This window comes from Schistocerca americana, chromosome 11 (genome assembly GCF_021461395.2).
Source record: "Schistocerca americana isolate TAMUIC-IGC-003095 chromosome 11, iqSchAmer2.1, whole genome shotgun sequence".
Classification (NCBI taxonomy): Eukaryota; Metazoa; Arthropoda; class Insecta; order Orthoptera; family Acrididae; genus Schistocerca; species Schistocerca americana.
Genome location: NC_060129.1, coordinates 175,356,983 through 175,376,316, shown reverse-complemented (window position 1 = coordinate 175,376,316; position 19,334 = coordinate 175,356,983). Strand labels below are relative to the sequence as shown.

The 19,334-nt window shown below is 39.4% G+C and overlaps 1 protein-coding gene across 1 annotated transcript in view; it reads left to right on the top strand.

Annotated features, from left to right (window-relative positions):
• The window catches only part of LOC124554135 (coiled-coil domain-containing protein AGAP005037-like), a 252,543-nt gene that overhangs the window by 143,672 nt on the left and 89,537 nt on the right, over positions 1-19,334 (top strand). The window contains exons 8-11 of the mRNA XM_047128201.1: positions 8,581-8,737; positions 11,860-11,982; positions 16,757-16,864; positions 18,853-18,951. Of these exons, the coding sequence (XP_046984157.1) occupies positions 8,581-8,737; positions 11,860-11,982; positions 16,757-16,864; positions 18,853-18,951 (487 nt within the window). The remainder of the gene's footprint in view (positions 1-8,580; positions 8,738-11,859; positions 11,983-16,756; positions 16,865-18,852; positions 18,952-19,334) is intronic.

The following is a 19,334-nucleotide window of genomic DNA, read 5'->3' as shown; positions in this document are numbered from 1 at the left end:
CAAAGAAAATGCATCACTTACAACAACAGAACACATTGCACACACAACCATCTACTGACAGCAAAATGTGTCAATCAATTTAAAACAAAGACTATGTAATACTTTCTAACAACAAACTGCATTCAATGAGAGTGATGTCACAACTATTTACATTTCTAATAGGTTGAGGAAAAGAATATAGGATCTTAAAGGGTAACATACACTAAAAAACGATTTCGTGTTTATACTTTCATTATACAAAAATACGCAGCTTAAATCTTGCCACACAGCAAAGATCTTTCCATAGCACATTTTTTGTTTCCTAAAGTGTTAAGAAGTTCTACATCGGCATATAAAATCTTTACAATTCTAAGGATTGAAAAGTTTCAACAGGTCTGAGGGATAGCACACTACTTGCCATTAAAATTGCTACACCAAGAAGAAATGCAGATGATTAATGGGTATTCATTGGACAAATATATTATATTAGAACTGACATGTGATTACATTTTCACGCAATTTGGGTGCATAGATCCTGAGAAATCAGTACCCAGAACAACCACTTCTGGCCATACTAACGGCCTTGATACGTCTGGGCACTGAGTCAAATAGAGCTTGGATGGCCTGTGCAGGTACAGCTGCCCATGCAGCTTCAACGTGATACTACAGTTCATCGAGAGTAGTGACTGGCGTATTGTGACGAACCAGTTGCGTGACCACCATTGATCAGACGTTTTCAATTGGTGAGAGATCTGGAGAATGTGGTGGCCAGGGCAGCAGTCAAACATTTTCTGTATCCAGAAAGGCCCGTACAGGACCTGCAACATGCGGTCGGTCATTATCCTGCTGAAATGTAGGGTTTTGCAGGGATCGAATGAAGGGTAGAGCCACGGGTCATAACACGTGTGAAATGTAACGTCCACTGTTCAAAGTGCCGTCAATGCGAACAAGAGGTGACCGAGATGTGTAACCAATGGCACCCCATACCATCATACCGGGTGATACGACAGTTTGGCGATGACGAATACACGCTTCCAATGTGCGTTTACCGTGATGTCGCCAAACACGGATGCAACCATCATGATGCTCTAAACAGAACCTGGATTCATCCAAAAAAATGACGTTTTAGCATTCGTGCACCCAGGTTCATCGTCGAGTACACCATCGCGGGCGCTACTGTCTGTGATGCAGCGTCAAGGGTAACCACAGACGTGGTCTCTGAGCTGATAGTCCGTGCTGCTGCAAACGTCGTCGAACTGTTCGTGCAGATGGTTGTTGTCTTGCAAACGTCCCCATCTGTTGACTGTGGGATCGAGACTTGGCTGCATGATGCGTTACAGCCATGTGGATAAGATGCCTGTCATCTCGGCTGCTAGTGATACGAGGCCGTTGGGATCCAGCACGGGGTTCCGTATTACCCCCCTGAACCCACCAATTCCATATTCTGCTAACTGTCATTGGATCTCGACCAATGCGAGCAGCAATGTCATGATACGATAAACCGCAATTGCGATAGGTTGCAATCCGACCTTTACCAAAGTCGGAAACATGATGGTACGTATTTCTCCTCCTTACATGAGGCATCACAACAACATTTCACTAAGCAACGCCAATCAACTGCTATTTGTGTTTGAGAAATCGGTTGGAAACTTTCCTCATGTAAGCCGTTGTAGGTGTCACCACTGGCGCCAACCTTGTGTGAATGCTTTGAAAAGCTAATCATTTGCATATCACAGCATCTTCTTCTTGTCGGTTAAATTTCGCGTCTGTAGCATGTCATCTTGTTGGTGTAGCAATTTTAATAGCCAGTATTGTATATTGTCATTTAACATGGAAAAAAATGTTTTTAACCCACAAAAGAGTGTATTTTTAAATGGGAAACTCGGGAATTTTTTTTTTTCTTGTCTGCGTGTCCACCCCACTATACTTCTGACTGATGTGTTGTGGGACAACACAGCATGCTTTATGAGACAACATTGTGCTTGTATGTTCAACTGCAACCTCTGTGGGCCGCTCATATTCACTGGTGAGGTAGTATTGAGTCTCAAAGAAAGGCAGGTGGGTGCTGAGGCATAAACACTACTTTGCTGATGGCCTAAGAATCCTGTCAACTGAGTACAAGGAAAAGATGTGACAGTAGGTGATTATAGTTGGTGGGGATGCCAAATTTTGTGAAGCAGATACTTTACTTTCCTCTCTAGTATCCGCTTCAGCTATTACCAAATGTAGTACAGTACTAACATTGCAGTTTTTGAACAGGCCTATAAAGTCATTGGGAGGACTTTTACGTATGTATGGTAAGAACAGGAATGGACCCAGGAATGAACCCTGTTCCTAGCTTTCAGAACCAGTAGTTTCCTTGTTGGGAGGAGGAGAGGGGGAGAGATTGGGAAAGGTTAAACAGGAAGGACAGATCATTTGGACCCCTGGATGACAGGAATCCTTTTATTTTGAAACAAAGGGAGACAAAAATAGATATAATAATGACAAACAGTAACACATTGAAAGGAGGATCCCCTTGAGGTCTCCCATCATTCTCGAAATACACTGTCTTATCAAAAGTATCTGGACACCTATTACAGGACATTAATAAATAGGGTATCTGTTCTTCATTTTACAATGGCTTGTACTCTGCTGGGAAATCTTTCAGTGAAATGAGTGAATATATGTGGCTGGGAAATCTTACAGTGGGATGAGTGAATATATGTGGAGGAAAGGCAGTCCATCCTTCGTCAAGGGTCAAGACAGAAATGGTAGGGATGTTGCACACAAGTCTGGAGCAAAGTCGATATTTTAACTTGTATCAAAAGTGTTCCATTGGCTTAGGTCGATACTCTGGGCAGGCTAGTTCATTTCAGGAATCTTATTGTCCACAAACCATTGCTTCAGAGGTGCTCCTTTATGATAGGGTTCATTGTCATGCTTGTACAAACAGACATTATCCCTAACTATTTGTCAACTGTGAGCAGTACACAGTGCTGTGAAACCTGTTCATTTAATATTTCCTTAAGCGCAATAAGGGTACAACACCCTAATATCGTAACACCAGCTTGTCCGTGCTTCACTGTTAGCACTACGCATGATGGCAGGTAACATTCTCTATCTATGATCTATCAACCCAAATCACACTTTTCCAGTCCTCCACTATCAAGTGGTGTCACGCTTTACATCAGTGTAAGTGTCACTTAGCACTGACTACAGAAGTACGTGGTTTATGGGGAGCTACTCGACTATTATATCCCATTCTTGTTAGCTCCCCACAGACAGGAGTGATCCCTTCCACAGTGCTTGACGGTCCCCACCCCTCAGTGCATGAGGACTACCTGGTCTCAGTTTAGGTGTAGTTGTTCCGTAATGTTTCCACTTCACTGTCACATTACCAACAGTTGACTTGGGCAGCTTTAGAAGTGTTTAAATGTATCTAATGAATTTGTTTCTCAGATGAGATCCAATGACTACTCCATGTTTAAAGTCCCTGAGTTCTCCTGATGGAACCATTTGACTATTACTGCTTGTCTACTGACAACACAATACTCCCAGCCTCCATTTATAGAAGCATCTAGTTGTCAGTTCTGCATTACATAGGTGTGTCCAGGTACTGACCAGATGGTGTATGCCTCTCTATGCAGCATCATTTCTCTGTTCTCATTTTCATGATCTATGTGTGATTTATGATGGTGGTAACAGAATTAGTGCGCAGTTTCCCTCAATTGCATTGTGCCAGATGAAAAAATAAATCATTGGCACTCTGGTGGATTCTTAGATTTAAATCTGGAGGAGGCCGAGCGGATACTTCAAAACATTGAAAATAATTGATCACGTAATTACAATTTGAACAAGATGAAATACTTTGAAACAATCCATGTCCACCGGACTGTCTAGGTATATGGCACTGAACACTAATTTATCACTTGATACAGTACAGAATAAGAGTCTGTTGTCTCATTGTACAACAGACTATGAACTTGATACATAGTTCTGTACAATACAACTCTTGCACTGCTGGCTCTGTAGTGAGAAGCTAGCAACTGAACACGGGCTCGTTTACTAGCTATTTTTTCCAGTAATACTTCTCTGCTGATGGGCTTGCTACATGTCCCAGTTGCTGTCTTAATTTTGACTCCTGTAACTGGTAATTCTATTAATCCTAAACCTTCAATTTGCTGCCAGAAAGATTCAGAAATTGCAGATAAACTTGAGCCAGAGTCTAATAATGCAATATCTGTAATTCTTCCCACATTTATATCAATTATTGGCTGTATCACCTCTGTTTCTACTCTGTTCAGCCCTGATTCTTGTAATAAATCTCTTTCTACTTCACACCTGCTTTCCTCTTGCATAATGCAAATATCTTTAGATCTTTCTCCAAAACATACATCAGTATCCCCTTCAAACAGATCCTTAATAGCAAACTCAACATTCTCTTCTTCACTTAATTCTTCCAATTTTCTGGCAATTTTAAATTTTATTTTACCCCATTCTTCAGGCATCAAAGCATTGTGTAATTTTGCATAGGACACCCAATCACTCAAATTACAATCAGCCTCCTCCTTTCCTAACCATTCACAATTAACATCTTTCAGGCTTGCATCCTCATCAGTTAAGAAACATAGGTTTCAATTTTATCTTCTGGGCAACCTACAGCAACATTCTCCATATCATTACACATTTCCATATCCACATTGAAGTCATTATCACTACCACAGTTAACACCTGCACCCACAAGCACCGTAACAGTATCAGTAGGTAATTGACCAGCATTTCCCACATTGTCAAATACACCACTCATATTAGCCTTTACATCACACTGAATAACCCTCTCCTCACCTTTTCCACAATTCTCCATACTATTTCCGATAGACATCAAATTTTTCACTCACTGTCTTTATTGTATCACTTAGCCTCTATTCCATATCCCCTATTTTCGAATCCATTTCTCCAAATATTGCAGTTTTTATATTCCCTATTTTTGAGTCTATTTCTCCTAATTTACTAGTAAGTTTTACAAAAAATGTACTCAGGTCACTTCCTGGCATCCAGCCTATTTCTTTTGGCATGCTAGGGCTACTACAGTTACTCCTAACATCCACTGATTCGCCTTCACTTTGAGATTCACACATCTCCTCGGCCATGGCTAATGAAAGGGCACAATTTTGCAATGTAGCTGCTGGCTGTATTTATCTTTTATATCCTCGTGTTACGCGATGTCTGCAGTGAGCTCCGCAGTACAGCTATGCAATGAATCGTAGTCGGCGGCGTGGACATGCAGCAAACTCGATCAGGATCGAGAACACGTTGCGTGGGCCCCTGGCAGCATTGTTTGTCGGTGGCACGGACGACGGCATTGATCATAGCAGCACATGGATACAACAGCTTCGACTGCTTTACCCGTAGCAACACACGGGCACGGCACAGACGACGGTTTTTTCCCGCGGCGACACGTGGACACGGCACGGACGACTGTTTTACCCGCGGGAACACGTAGACACAGCACGAACGGCGGTTTTACCCATGGCAACACGTGGTCAACTCATCAGACTGTGTAAATGACTGCCTCACAATCATGGTGGCCTTATATCGGCGTATCCAAGGGGCAACGCGTATCTCGTCCAGCACAAACACTCCGCTACTGCTAATGCACTGATTTAGCTCAGAGCCCCCACACTGACTGTTCAAATTCTAACCATCGGACGGACACCCGATTTCGAAATACTATGGAATAGAGAAGAAAGTCCTAACCCGGACGAGCCCCCAATTGCAACTGAACTCGGGCTCGTTACTACCTATTTTTCACGTGGCTCATCTGCAAAGGGGGTTGGTAGTGAACGGTTGCATTTGCGCCCCTATTATCGAGTCAGATATTGGCTAGCTTTTTAACAGCAGTGAATTGAATTATACACATTCAGAGTGAAACTTATTTATTCAAAAGAAACACTTTAACTTTGTGGCCATGCATTTTTAAGTTCACAAATAATAATCGGTGCAATTCCTACACTGTTTGTCTCACACCCACACACTTTCACTTTGTTCCTTTGCATACACTGGCGTCCATGCTTGCACTCGCGGCACTTTTCCGCTCCCAACATGCCACCACAACGGACAACGAACAAAGACCCTATTTTCCCGCTCATATCCACAGTCCTGAGTCGGGTCACATGACACCACATTAGTCAAAATATTCCCTAAACATGGCCACAATTCATTTACAATATTTTATAATATTTAAATACTTAAATCCAAATACATTATATAATTTTACACATTTATCACCACACTTGTATAATTCATTGCAATTAAAAGAAAACCAAAACACTATGCAACGGAACTACAATGCCCATCAAAACACAAAACAAGTACTTTCCGGTCTGCTTTGCCCAGCATACTATCTCTGCTGCTGTGCTTTAAATTCAAATTATGAACTACTTGAAAGAGCTCCATATTATCCCCTGTTACCTTACAAGCTGCCGTTGTCTTTGGTGATGACTGCAGAGTGGGCCTGAGCAGCACTCCGCTGTGACGTAAGTCAGTCTCAAGCAACTGTAATGTAAAGAAATTCTTGAGGTCGTGTCTATCCGACGTCTCTCATATTTTTTACTTTGTCATGGTACCTCGATCTTCAGGCAATGCCACGGGTTACTACCTCTCTGAATTTATCTTACAGGATGTAGAGAGAACACCTACCTTTCTCCCAGTTAATTTTGCTGCACATTTTTGTTATGCTTTCTCATTTCCTATATTGCCCTGTTATGACTAGCAATGTGTCTCTGTGTTCGTTCAACGTTTGTTGTCGTCCTTATTTGATAAGGACTCTAGACAGTGGAATCATGTTGTAGAATAAACTGCATTAGCACCTCGTATGCAATTACATTTTTGTAAAACCTACCTGGATAGCCTTGCACGTTAACACCTTGCTCCAGAGTTTGGGGATGTGCGTCAGCTCCGGATCGAATTCGCCTGGTGGATTAACATCTACATCTGCATACATACTCCTTAAGCCACCATACAGTGCATGGTGTAGGTTACTCTGTACCACTACTAGTCATTCCCTTTCCTCTTCCTCTTGCAAAGAGAACCAGAGAAAAACAATTGTCTGAAGGCCAGAGCCCTAAGTTCTCTTATCTTATCTTCATGGTCCTTATACAAAATGTATGTTGGTGGCAGTAGAATCGTTCTGCAGTCAGCTCCAAATGCCGTTTCTTTAAATTTTTCAATAGTGTTCTGTGAAAAGAATGTTGCCTTCCCTCCATTTGAGTTCACTGTAACACTTACGTGTTGTTCGAACCTACCAGTAACAAATGTAGCAGCCCACTTCTGAGATGCTTTGATGTCTTCCTTCAGTCCAGCTTGGGACAGACCCCAAACACTCGAACAGTTTACAGGTGAACCACTCTTTCCTAAAATTCTTGTAATAAAGAACCACTCATTGCATTTCATGTCGCTTTGCAATGTTACGGCCAGAAACAACTTGACTGTGTCCAGCAGGACACTAATAATTCTGTATCTGAACATTACAGGTTTGTTCTTTCTACTTGTTGGCATTGCCTTACATTTTTCCACATTCAGAGCTAGCTGCCATTCATCACACCAGCTAGAAATTTTGTCGTGAGCTGTATTGCCTCCTTCTACAGTCACTTAACAATAAACCTTCCCTTTCACATCTGTGCCATTAACAAACAGCTGCAGATTACTGCCCACCCTGTCCACCATATCATTTATGCATATTGAATGTAATAGTGGTCCGATTTCACTGGGCAGTCATGATAATACCGTGTCTCTGATGAACACTCACTGTCGAGGACAACGTACTGTGTTATATTACTTAAGAAGTCTCCAGGCCATTCATGTATCTCGGAACCAGATAACTGACTGATTACTGACTATAGACTTTCTTTGAATGACCCTAAAACTGTCACAATGGAATTGGGTAGCTGGGGGGGGACTTGATTTCACCTAGACCTGTTATGTATAACCTGATAAATTCACTGTCACATTCAAATTTGACCTCAGTATAGACAATATTTTTGCTAACTGGAATGAGCACTCACTGCACTGAACCAACGAGGGCCAGTATGCTGGCCATCCTAGATGTGGTTTTTAGGCCGTTTCTCTGATTAGGTGAATGCCAGGCTGCTATGTCCCATTTCTGTTACATGACTCACAAACATTCTGAAAACATTAAGACACAGGCAGTTGGGGGTACAAAATTTCTGTGCAGGAAGGGGAAGGGCAGGAGGTGATGACAGGAACGGCATCTGCTATCTTATATGATTAAAGTTGCCAATTCCAGAATAACAAGCTGACTCCATGAAGAAAAAGAAGAGGATTACATATCCCCAAAAACATCAGATGGATCCTGCAAATTATCATGGGAACTTAATACACAAGAGCAGACTATGAAGTAAATATATGAGAGGCCTAAATTTTTCCTAGAGCCTGTTTGAATATTTTTAAAGTAGGCTTTAATGTTTGGGGTTTTGCTCTTCTGCTGATAATATTAGTGTCTGCTGCAGATTGTCTTTTCTGCTGATCATATTAATGCCTGCTGTAACATTATTTCTTGATGTTTCAAGGTGATATATAACTTGCATTTTACTGCCACAGCCGATCTGCAGCTGACGCCAGAGATGTACAACCAGTTACGTGGATTGCAGAAGAAAGCAAAGGACCTCCGCCAGGAGGTGCGCAACCTGAGACGCATGTCCCAAGCACAGGCCCATTCAGTGCGTGAGACGATCCGGGACACTTTCATCAAGATAAGGTGTGGATTGAACAGCTTTTATTGGTGAAATCAGTCTGTATTGATTCTTCCTCTCTCTTCTCCTATTTATGGACAGCTAAGAAGAATGAGCCATTTTCCGTACATTCTCTTAGGAGGAATGGAAAACAGGAACAGACTGGCCAAAAAGCACTTCATTGGAATTAGACAACACACACACACACAAGCAGTGATATATCCTTGTTCATTCTATTGAAATAAATTACCAGCTTATTAAATTTTCTGCTTTCCTCATTGGTGTGGTCATCATTACTCTATTTTTATTTTGACTGGTACAGGAGTCACAAAATAAATCAATTTAATATGTACCAATTTCTGGCTGAGACGCCTCAAGTTTTTTGAGAGAATCTGGTAGAGGAGAGGCCACTTGGTTACTATTTGGGGAAAATCCAAATCCAGATTGAAGTATATTTTTTGTATTTTGAAAAATTGAGCAATTATTGAAAAAATGTTCTTCAGTTCCTTTATGCAAATGAATGCCTAGCACTGATTTATAAATTAGAGCAGTCTGTTTCCGGTTAAGTGTCCACAGAGTGACAGCTTGGCACCCACGGGCACAGATGGGCAGAACATGCAACTGAAACATGGGCAGTAGGTATGTGAGATGTCATGTTGTGATAACCATGAGGTTATAGGTACTTAATCTCTCATGTGAGATACTGGGGTACACGTGCACTGAGGGAGCTAGTAAAATACAGGTAGTGTATTGCTATCATTAACTGGTCTGGCTGTATGAAGTACTGAAATGATTAGACTATAGCCTGATTATAATTACTTGTTAGTTGATTTCTATCACTTGCCAGTACAGTGTTGCTACGTCAGCTACATCTACTGCTCGGTTATAAGTGACACTTATATGTGGTGGATCACTTCATAATTGCTATTGCTTAAAATGTGTAATGCGGATCAGTGCTAGAAGCGAGGTATGATGGGATATGGAGATGCTCTGTCAGCAGCTGAACTTCAGTGACCAGTGACTGAACTGTGGCGGGTGACACATTTTGAAGCCCTGAATTGAAATTCACACTAGCCTAACCAAAACCTAGTGATGTGCAATGTATCAGAGAAAACGATGGTCAGCAATCTGCAGCACGACTGTTAATAATGCTCACTGTTAAAGCTAACCTCCACAAACAAACACAAGACAAAAATTTCAGATCCAGTGATAAAAGGTTCTCACTTTCATTAATTACCTGAAACTCTCCTCACATGGGCTACATGTGCTGCCACTTTAATAACCAATGAACAGCCCTGTTCGGCACTTGGTTACAGGTTATAGATGACACAGAAGGATTCCAAGTGAAAAAGAATTACAGGAAGAAAAAATAAGGACAAATAAAAAAGTCCGTATGATGATAAAAATGACTCGGCAAAGTATTAGAAATAAAAAAATACATTTAAGCCAATTCACTGAATAAAAATAGTAATCAATCATTTTGATAAGACAAAAAATAAAAAATTTGAAAGTGTCTGATGAGATTCGAAACCACAATCACCAGCACGAGAGGCAAATATCTTGACCACTACACCAGGCCACTATATTCGTCACTATCCAGAACTAATCGCAATAATGATTTGCTACCTTCAAAAAGTTCAACCTCATGCAATGTCTTACGATCTTACGAAGCTTATCTAATATAGCTTACTTAACATAGGATTATCTCTATAATGATGATGATAATAATTGCATATGTGATGTCGAATTGCGTTTTGTGCTGTGTGTGAAACATGCATATTCCATTACCGTTGTTATGTGTGTGTTCTTTTTGGTGTGGTTATCATGACCAATGAAATGTGAAATAACAGGGGATGACTCATGATTCAGGATTCCAATAAATGAAGGAAAAAAGTCGGGGAAGGAATTGAAGTTGATCTGACCAATTGCTGTGGCAGTCTGATGACAACAAACAGTTTGAGAATGACATTGAGCTCTTGCTCCAGTAATTTTAATCAGATGATAATGTTGCAGTGTAATTCACACAAACATTTGTTGTTACTTTTAACTGTTTAGAGTTTACACTATGTGTACTGTGTTGGTTTACATCACAACCATGGAAGAATGAGTGAGTGCACAACTTCATTTTTCACATCCTGCGGAAAGATGTTCCCAAACTTCTGAAGGGAATGTAGGGAAGGGAAGGGAATTCTTCCTGCACGTGGTGAAGGTGTTACCTGCCCAGTGAATACACCCAAGTTCTTCACCATTTTCCAATGTGCTGTTGTGATACCGTTGACAAGAATGGGAGGCAGTTTTTTTGCGCAATCGGGTAATTTATTTTAGATGGGATACTAAAATTACTTGTGATTTCCTATTGTGAACAAAGGCAGTATTGATATCTTCTGGTCAGGTACTTGAGTGAAGCTGGAGGTCACTGACCTGCCTAAAGATGATTTAATAGAACTGACAAGATATATTGGCATGCAAGAAAACATTGGACCAAGAGCTGATTCACATTGCACTCCTAAAATTAATTGCTTCCAGGACAACTTTTAATTGCCACAGAGAACATTCATTATTGTGGACTGTGGTTAGACTGATTGGTTTAGTATTAATAAGCAAAATTAAAGTGTTTATAGTATTAAAAAGCAAAATTAAAGTGCGACTGAATCCTTCTGTTGTTTGTATTTTTATGAAAATGTGGCTCAGCTGAAGCTACTGATACTGAATGGAGGCTTTGCCGTGTCAGAATGTGATGTGTGTGAAAATAAAAGTGACTATATCTTTTTGTGTCTATACTGTTTTGGGATCTAAGTTGTGGCGGCAGACTGATCTGCAGCATAAGTCAAGATGTAGTTAAGTTGAAAATTGACAATTTGATTGTAAGTTGGCAAAACCAACAAATGTGAATACAAAATCTTAAGATACGAGACAATGATTTGTAACATAGTCGGAGGGCTAGGTTACATTGAAAAGTGACAGTTTGGGTTTGTGTTTATGAAGTGCTATTGAAAGCTTCAGTTAATTGAAAAGTGTGATTTATATTGAAATTGCTCTCCTCTTTCTTTGTTACAGTGGTTTCTGTGGCAAGTGGTGTTGTTGTATGCATAACATATCCTCTTGTTTCTTGTGCCAGAGCAATAAAATTATCTCCTTTTTTTGGCAGAGCAATGCTGTTGTCAGGTGGGGAAGAAGTTTGGGCAGCAGGTGGCGATGCTGAGAAGCTGCGTCTTAGTAGGGAAGAGGACCTCTACAAGCAGGAGATGCTGCGTCTTGAGAAAGACCTTACGTGAGTTGCCATTCCTTGTGGATACCTGAGCATAGTTGAAACTGGCGGTCTGATGGTTGGAATTAGATATAAGATCAAAATGCTTTTGGTCTACCTCATGCAATAACACTGTATCTGAAGATTACTTTGATTAACTGTTCACCACACATCCTTTTCAGCAGATTCCACGCAACATCTTTTAGCATTTAATATGTTTCCAAATCATGGGTATCACGTAATCTCTCCAGTTCAGTGGACTCCTGCTTCTTTTCTTGGACTGAACAAGTTCATGATCATCTCTGACTCATTAAGTGCTCCGTTGCCTCCCAGCACCTTAGCAATTCATTGGGACAAAATGTTTATCTGAAGCTACCTACACACTGAGTTGTGGCATGTTTCTTACAGCAGGGTGTATACGCCCCAGGACAACTGGGAAATCTGGGATAAATCTTGGAATTTTCATTGTTTTAGTTTTCAGTTAAATTTTTGTGGTTTTGACTGGTAAGAACTGATACTATAACAATGAATTTTACTTTAGCCCACTACTGCAAAATATTACTGCAGCAATGAAACATAAACGAGGGAAAAAACAAAATAAAACCTAAGTTACAGAGTAAATGCACCATTTAGGACAACAAAACACAGTGCACACACAAGCGGCTGCCAACAGCAAAATGTATCAAAGGCTTTAGGACGAAGACTATGCAATACTTTGTAACAACAAACTGCTTTCGGCAAGCGTGACGTCACAAACGGTTTACATTAGGTTAGTTTGAGTAGGTACCAGTGGGCGTATGCGCATGTGAGCAGTAGTGTCGTGTATGAGCAGTACCTTCTTCCACTTGCTGTATCAGCAGTAGCAGCAGACAGCCAGATGCTAACCGGAAAACATTTTCTGGCGCACCCAAGTTGCCAGACTCGCACATGCACAGAGCAGTCTTGAGTTGTAGTGGGGTGAGTAGTAGTCTCCACGTGAACCGTGTTTACATTTGGTGATTTTGTTGTTTCCTCTTCATTTACAGCTCTCAAGCCAAATGAAAGCAAAACCTATTTCTGTGGCCAGGAGCTATAAAGTGGATTAAAATACATTCACATAAATATGGAAAGCTAAAATATGTTATTAGTTTCAGTTTTCTGATTTCATTTTTTTCCAGGATTTTGGAAGTCAGGCATTACTTGCCTTGCAGAACAATGTAGTTATTTTGTTGATTTGGTAAAAAAATGATTTTAATTAAAATCTTTTCCACAGAGGCAGTCAATTTATTTGAAACAGTATATGCTATTGTCAACTGTTTGCAGAATTTCAAGTGCATGTTTTTATCTTCTGGGATGTATGGCATTATGCCATAATAAAGAACTAAACATTAGATAATAACAATACTAAAAAAAAAAAAAAAAAAAAAAAAAAAAAAAAAAATTGCATCCCAAAAACAACACCCAAAAAGCTTAATATCAGGTTGGGGCCTACTTCTTTGTTAATCTGGACATACGAATGTACCCTTTAAGCCGAATCATGCATTTTAGTATAGTTTACGAAATTCCGATGCTGTTGGAGTATCCTCTGATGTCCTGTTTCGTTTATGATGTAATGTAAGATCTCATAAAGCTTTATATGTATGAACATATGGGCTACCTTCATCATCGTAGCTGCGCGTGTACAGTAACACCGTTTTTTAGGGCTCTCTGACAACTGCTGAAATGATGTATTCTGACAATCGTGGGAAAATATTGTAATTGGTGGTTTGAAAAGCATTACTTTCAAAGTACATTTTATTTTACACAATGTGAATTATGTTATGTGTGTGAACGTACTTTGAATTTCTTAAATGACAGAGTGTTTGAATCTCATTTAAAGCTTAACACTGTGAGGGCTAGTCACTTAGAAGAATTTCAAACCCGGAAGACCAGACATTTATGTCGGTGCTTAAAATTTTACTGGCTCATTTGTGTGATTTATCGAAGTGTAACACACACATAAAAGACAAATATTATATGTGAAAGCTTAGCTTTTCTTGTAGCAACACTGTTTACATAATTAAAACCATTGACTTTTCCTATTTTTATGTGTGTGTGTGTATGTGTGTGTGTGTGTGTGTGTGTGTGCTACTTAGCAGTGATATTGCTATAGGCTGATTACATTGTGTGTCCTGTGCTCTGAATCACTACGTTTACTTGTGACACATTTTCTGAAAGACGAAAACCAAATTTTGGAAACCACTTTAAAAAAGCCACTCCACCAGTATTAGCCGAAAATTTTTAAAAAGGAGACGAAACCTGACAGCCCGAGCATGTTTAAATACTGGCTGTGTTTACAAGGGAGTGAAAATTGATTGCAGAATTGGAAAACCAACAACCAGAAGCAGATTTCTGGAATTGATTTTCAAGTTTTTACATGATCGCCCAAAGTGGTATTGGGAAATCAGATTATGAAATCTGGTTTTGGGAGCTGGAGCCCCATGTAAATGCGGCAAATATCTGCTATCATTGGCTGGCGAGATCACGTGACACGAGCTATGATTGGCTTTCAAAAGCCCATCTCAATCTTGATTTCAATACTTAAGAAACTAATGTTCTGTGTTTGGCGGAATTCGACTATGTACTTAAGTAATATGAAAATACGCAGCATACATGTTGCTGCATATCAAAGATCTTTCCAAAACACATTTTTTTTTTCCTGAGGTTTGTTTCCTAATGTCCCGGGAAGTTCTACGCCAGTGTATAAAACCTTAACCATTCAAAGGATTGATAAGTTTTACAGTTCCTAGGGAAAGTATACTGTCACTTAACACAGAAGAAGTGTATTTTTAACCAGGAGATCCGGGAATTTTGTTTCCTTCTCCGCGTATACACCCTGTACAATGTTTCTAGAAACAGTTGTCTGTGGCAGTCTCAGCACAGATCAAGAGAAAGAATGTTTCTGGCCAGCTACTGCATTTTGCTGCACTCATCATACTTTGAGTAATAATTTCATTGAGATTCTTTAGCATCCAATACAAAAATGAAATAGCAAGGAATTATCAAAATGGCATCTTTGTTTGAATCAGAGGATTGTCTATGGCACTTTAAGATGAACAGAAATAGTAAAAAAAAAAAAAGAAAACAGTAGTTGGTGCAGAAAATTGTTGCTGTGTTCAACAGAAGCAACAAACTGTGTTGAGAAGAAAATCTGTTTGCTAGTAGCACTGTACCAACACTAGGCGAAGGAAGTGGAGGAGTGGCGTGGACACCATTTACGAAACATCATGACAACATGGTAGTGTAATTTCAACTAAAAATTCCATGAATTCTGCGTTCTTCTTCTTCTTCTTTTTTTTTTCAGTTACCTATACCTTTTCCTAATCCTTCAGGCATTTGGTGTTCTAAAAACTTCAGATAGTATTTAAGACATTGTTTTTTTTTTAAATGTGAAATAAATATACACCCCTGAATGGCTTTTCTCTTAGCAGAAAGCAAAGTGTAATGATAAATATTTGGTTCACTGCAATTTCTTTGCAGATATTTATGTCTTTCTTTGAAACAAATGGTGGTAGCATAATTTCATCAAAGTTGTTGAATTAAATCATAATGAAGTTACTGAAACCTATGCCATCTTCCATATTTGGCTTCAGTAGCAGGTTATCCCCGCCACTTCTTTGGTAGTATGGCTCCTCCTGTCCTTCTCTTTGTTTGTTCAAACCTTTGAGCATTAATAGCACAGCACTATGTGCCAGTATGTTGTCCCAATCACAAGATAGCTGCTGATTCTGATATACTATGAGAATTACTTGTTGCCAGTGTGAACAGAGTCCTTAACAAAAAGCAAATATGTTGTGAAGACTGCAAGAAGCATGTCTACAACACAAACAAGTTTCCATTGGTGGCTTGAATGTGAATTTCTGAATATTGTGTTGAGGAAATTCAGAATGTTTCATAGAAACAAGTGGCAGCTGTATTGACTGACTAGCTACAGGACATTTCTACTTAATGAAAACATTAATATAATGGAAGGAAACATTCCACGTGGGAAAAATTATATATAAAAACAAAGATGAGGTGACTTACCGAACAAAAGCGCTGGCAGGTCGATAGACACACAAACAAACACAAACACACACACAAAATTCAAGCTTTCGCAACAAACTGTTGCCTCATCAGGAAAGAGGGAAGGAGAGGGGAAGACGAAAGGAAGTGGGTTTTAAGGGAGAGGGTAAGGAGTCATTCCAATCCCGGGAGCGGAAAGACTTACCTTAGGGGGAAAAAAGGACAGGTATACACTCGCACACACGCACATATCCATCCACACATACAGACACAAGCAGACACAAGCAAACATTAGTTTTTCTAGGAACTGTTCTTCCTTTTATATCAACAAAAATGATAGAATTTGCAAATTCATGAAGAGAAAAATTATGGCAATTATCTCACATTGCTGTCAATACGCGAGATCATTGAAACTTGGAAAACAGTCATAATCGTGTAGAACTACGAAAGGAGAGAAAACATGTTAATCCTATCATTGGGAACACCAGGCAGTTATAGAGACAAATTGTTGCACTGACATCAGAAATTCCCAAAGGCAAAAATGTGTCTTCGTTAATTATAACAGTAATTCAGTCTATATCTTTTGAAATTTCCGAGCACGTCTATTTTTAGAGAAAATTTTATTGATGTGGAACCAAAGAAAAAACAAATGAGAAGCAAGCTTTTTTCCCCCAAAAAATCGATCTGCTATGGGTCTGTCAGGTTCACCACTAAATGAATGTTAGTATTGCAGTTTAGTTGAAATAATATTGTTTTAAGTTTACATTTATTTTAGGGAGCTGGAGAGCACAGTTGAAGAACTGAGGGGTAATGTGATCAACCGGAAGACACGGGTCAACATGTCTGATGTTGAGAATATGGCTCTTATTCTCAGTAAATCAAGGTTAGTCTCTTGCATGTAGCAATGGTTATCTAACACTCACAGAACATTGGAATACGTAGTTCACACTCAGCTTACTACTTACTTAATCAAAACCAAACATGCAGACAAATATCACTCAAGATTTTGCAAATCATTTCATGTTACCTTAGGAAACTAAAGGGTGACCTAAATATACTTAAAATGGACAACTTACGTTTAGAGATAATCCTTCCTGGAAGGAATCTACTGCCATGTATCGCCTCTACATTTCTCATACCAGATTAACCCATAGTGTTACTTTATGTAATGAACCACCCCTACGTTATGGCTGCAGTGCCCTGCAGACAGTAGCTCACATCCTGATGGAATGGTCTCTCTTTCTGGCTCTCTTTTCTGGATTGTTTGCCTCTTAACATTGATTGTGGACTTATGGGCAGTTGGACATATTCTCCATTTTTCCATGAAAGTGGTTTTTATTCCCATATACAATGCTTTAAACTATCTTCAAAGTGGGTGTGGAGTGGTTGGGGTTCCACTGCATACTGGGTTTGGGTGGACCCTCAACCCTACTTGCTTTGTCAGATGTCCCTGAAATCCCTTTTTTACACTGTTTTAATTGCTTTTAGATGTGGTCTACTCCTTTTTCTGCCGCACCCTATTTTCCATTTTAGAGGGAGCGCTGTGTTAAATAGTAGGTGCTGCTTCCCTTTTTAATGCTTTGCTTATAATGGATTTGGGGTTGGATTCCCATGAGAGGAACAGCCCCCATTGCTTTCAGAGCACCAGTTGTCAAATGACTGGCCACCACCTGCCTACTATGTTGGTTATTTCTCTGACTTTCTTTCATTATTGTCAGTCCGACTGATGTTCTTTATGTTTTTAGGCTTCTCAGTTTTACTGTTATCAATCTCCTGAATAGACGGCATTCTTTATTCTGTAACCGTCTCTGCCCTTAATTGGGTTGGGGTGTGAGGTGGGGATTTTCTTGCCATAGACAAGGCCTGGGAGGACTCTCATCTGCTGTAATCTATTTACCAGCCCAATCTTCTCCATAAATTATTTCTCGGCTCTGTCATCTATAGTGCCTTCAGTGCTTCAATATTACCACATCTACACACGTTCATCATTCAGTCACATTTCTGGTGGACGTCGCTAACTCCAGATGAACTACCTCTTGACAGAGGACTGATGACCTTGCTTTTCAGCCCCTTAACACCCAACTAACCAATTACGTATTGATAGTAGGGCTGCCTAGTATACACACTGTTCTTGAAGGAAGTCATTTTTCTGTTTGTTATTTATTTATTTAATAGCTGGTCAGCAAATTTTGTCCCTTTGGGCATTGTCAAACAACATCACACAAAGTTATGTAATTTGTCAGCATGTCATGATCCACACAACAATGTGCAATAGGTAACATGCAATGATAAAATTTACACCTGTTAGCCTCCCTCGTATAGACTTGCTACTTAATAAAAGTGTACTTGTAGGACAGTTACATGCTATGAGTCAGTGCCATAGGCTTCAATGTAAAATGTGTGAAATGTATGTTTATATTTACAACTAAATTGTAAATGCAGTACTGCTGTTAATCTTCCATCACTGGTACACTAAGTCACACGAAAATAAATTATTATTATACCTATATGAACAATAATTATGTGTCCTGGCTTTTACTTGTTTGTCCTGAAGTTTTATGCATAATTTTGAAAATTTACTTAAAAATATGTGGGTACTCTGTGTATGTATCCACTTTAGGATTCCATGTATTTGCTGACCTGGGTCTGTGCAACTTGGCCTTTCCAATTTCACCTAAAGGTCTGTAACCAGCATGATGTTTCCTTGTCAATATACAGTTTTGTACCTGAAACTGTAATCATTTATTAAAATATTGGACCAATATCCAACCAACAATATGTCACATTACCGAGTTATTTATTTCTCCTTTCTACAGGGGAAGAAAGGACACCAGTATGAAGTTAATAATGATTTTTTTGATATATTTCCAGTAAGACTGTTGCAGACCTCAAAGTGCGTTTCCCAAGTCTACAGGAGGGAATGAAGAGCCTTTTGTCATCTGAGATGGAGAAAGTTGTCAGGGAAGAAAAGTGAGTATCCTTATATGAATATGATCTGGTTTTTAGTAACAATAACATATGATTTTTGTGCTGTTGGAAAAAAATTAATACAGGGAATTGCACTTAAATTCTTTTTTAAAACTTTTATTATCAAACTCACCTAAATTGACTTCAGTGAGAGGACTGTTTTATCATATTTTATTGATCCTCATTCTTCATTTTTCATTCAAGGTACACTGAGACATAGGATACGCAAGTCGGGAAATGATATGATGGATCATGTTAAATAACATGAAACATTTTAGATTTATATTTCAGTGCATAGTGTCAGTCAGTATGTATCTGAAATTCATAGGCTCTACACAGTTTATTCCTGGAAAATTTATAGAATTACTGCGAAATGTTAAACAGTT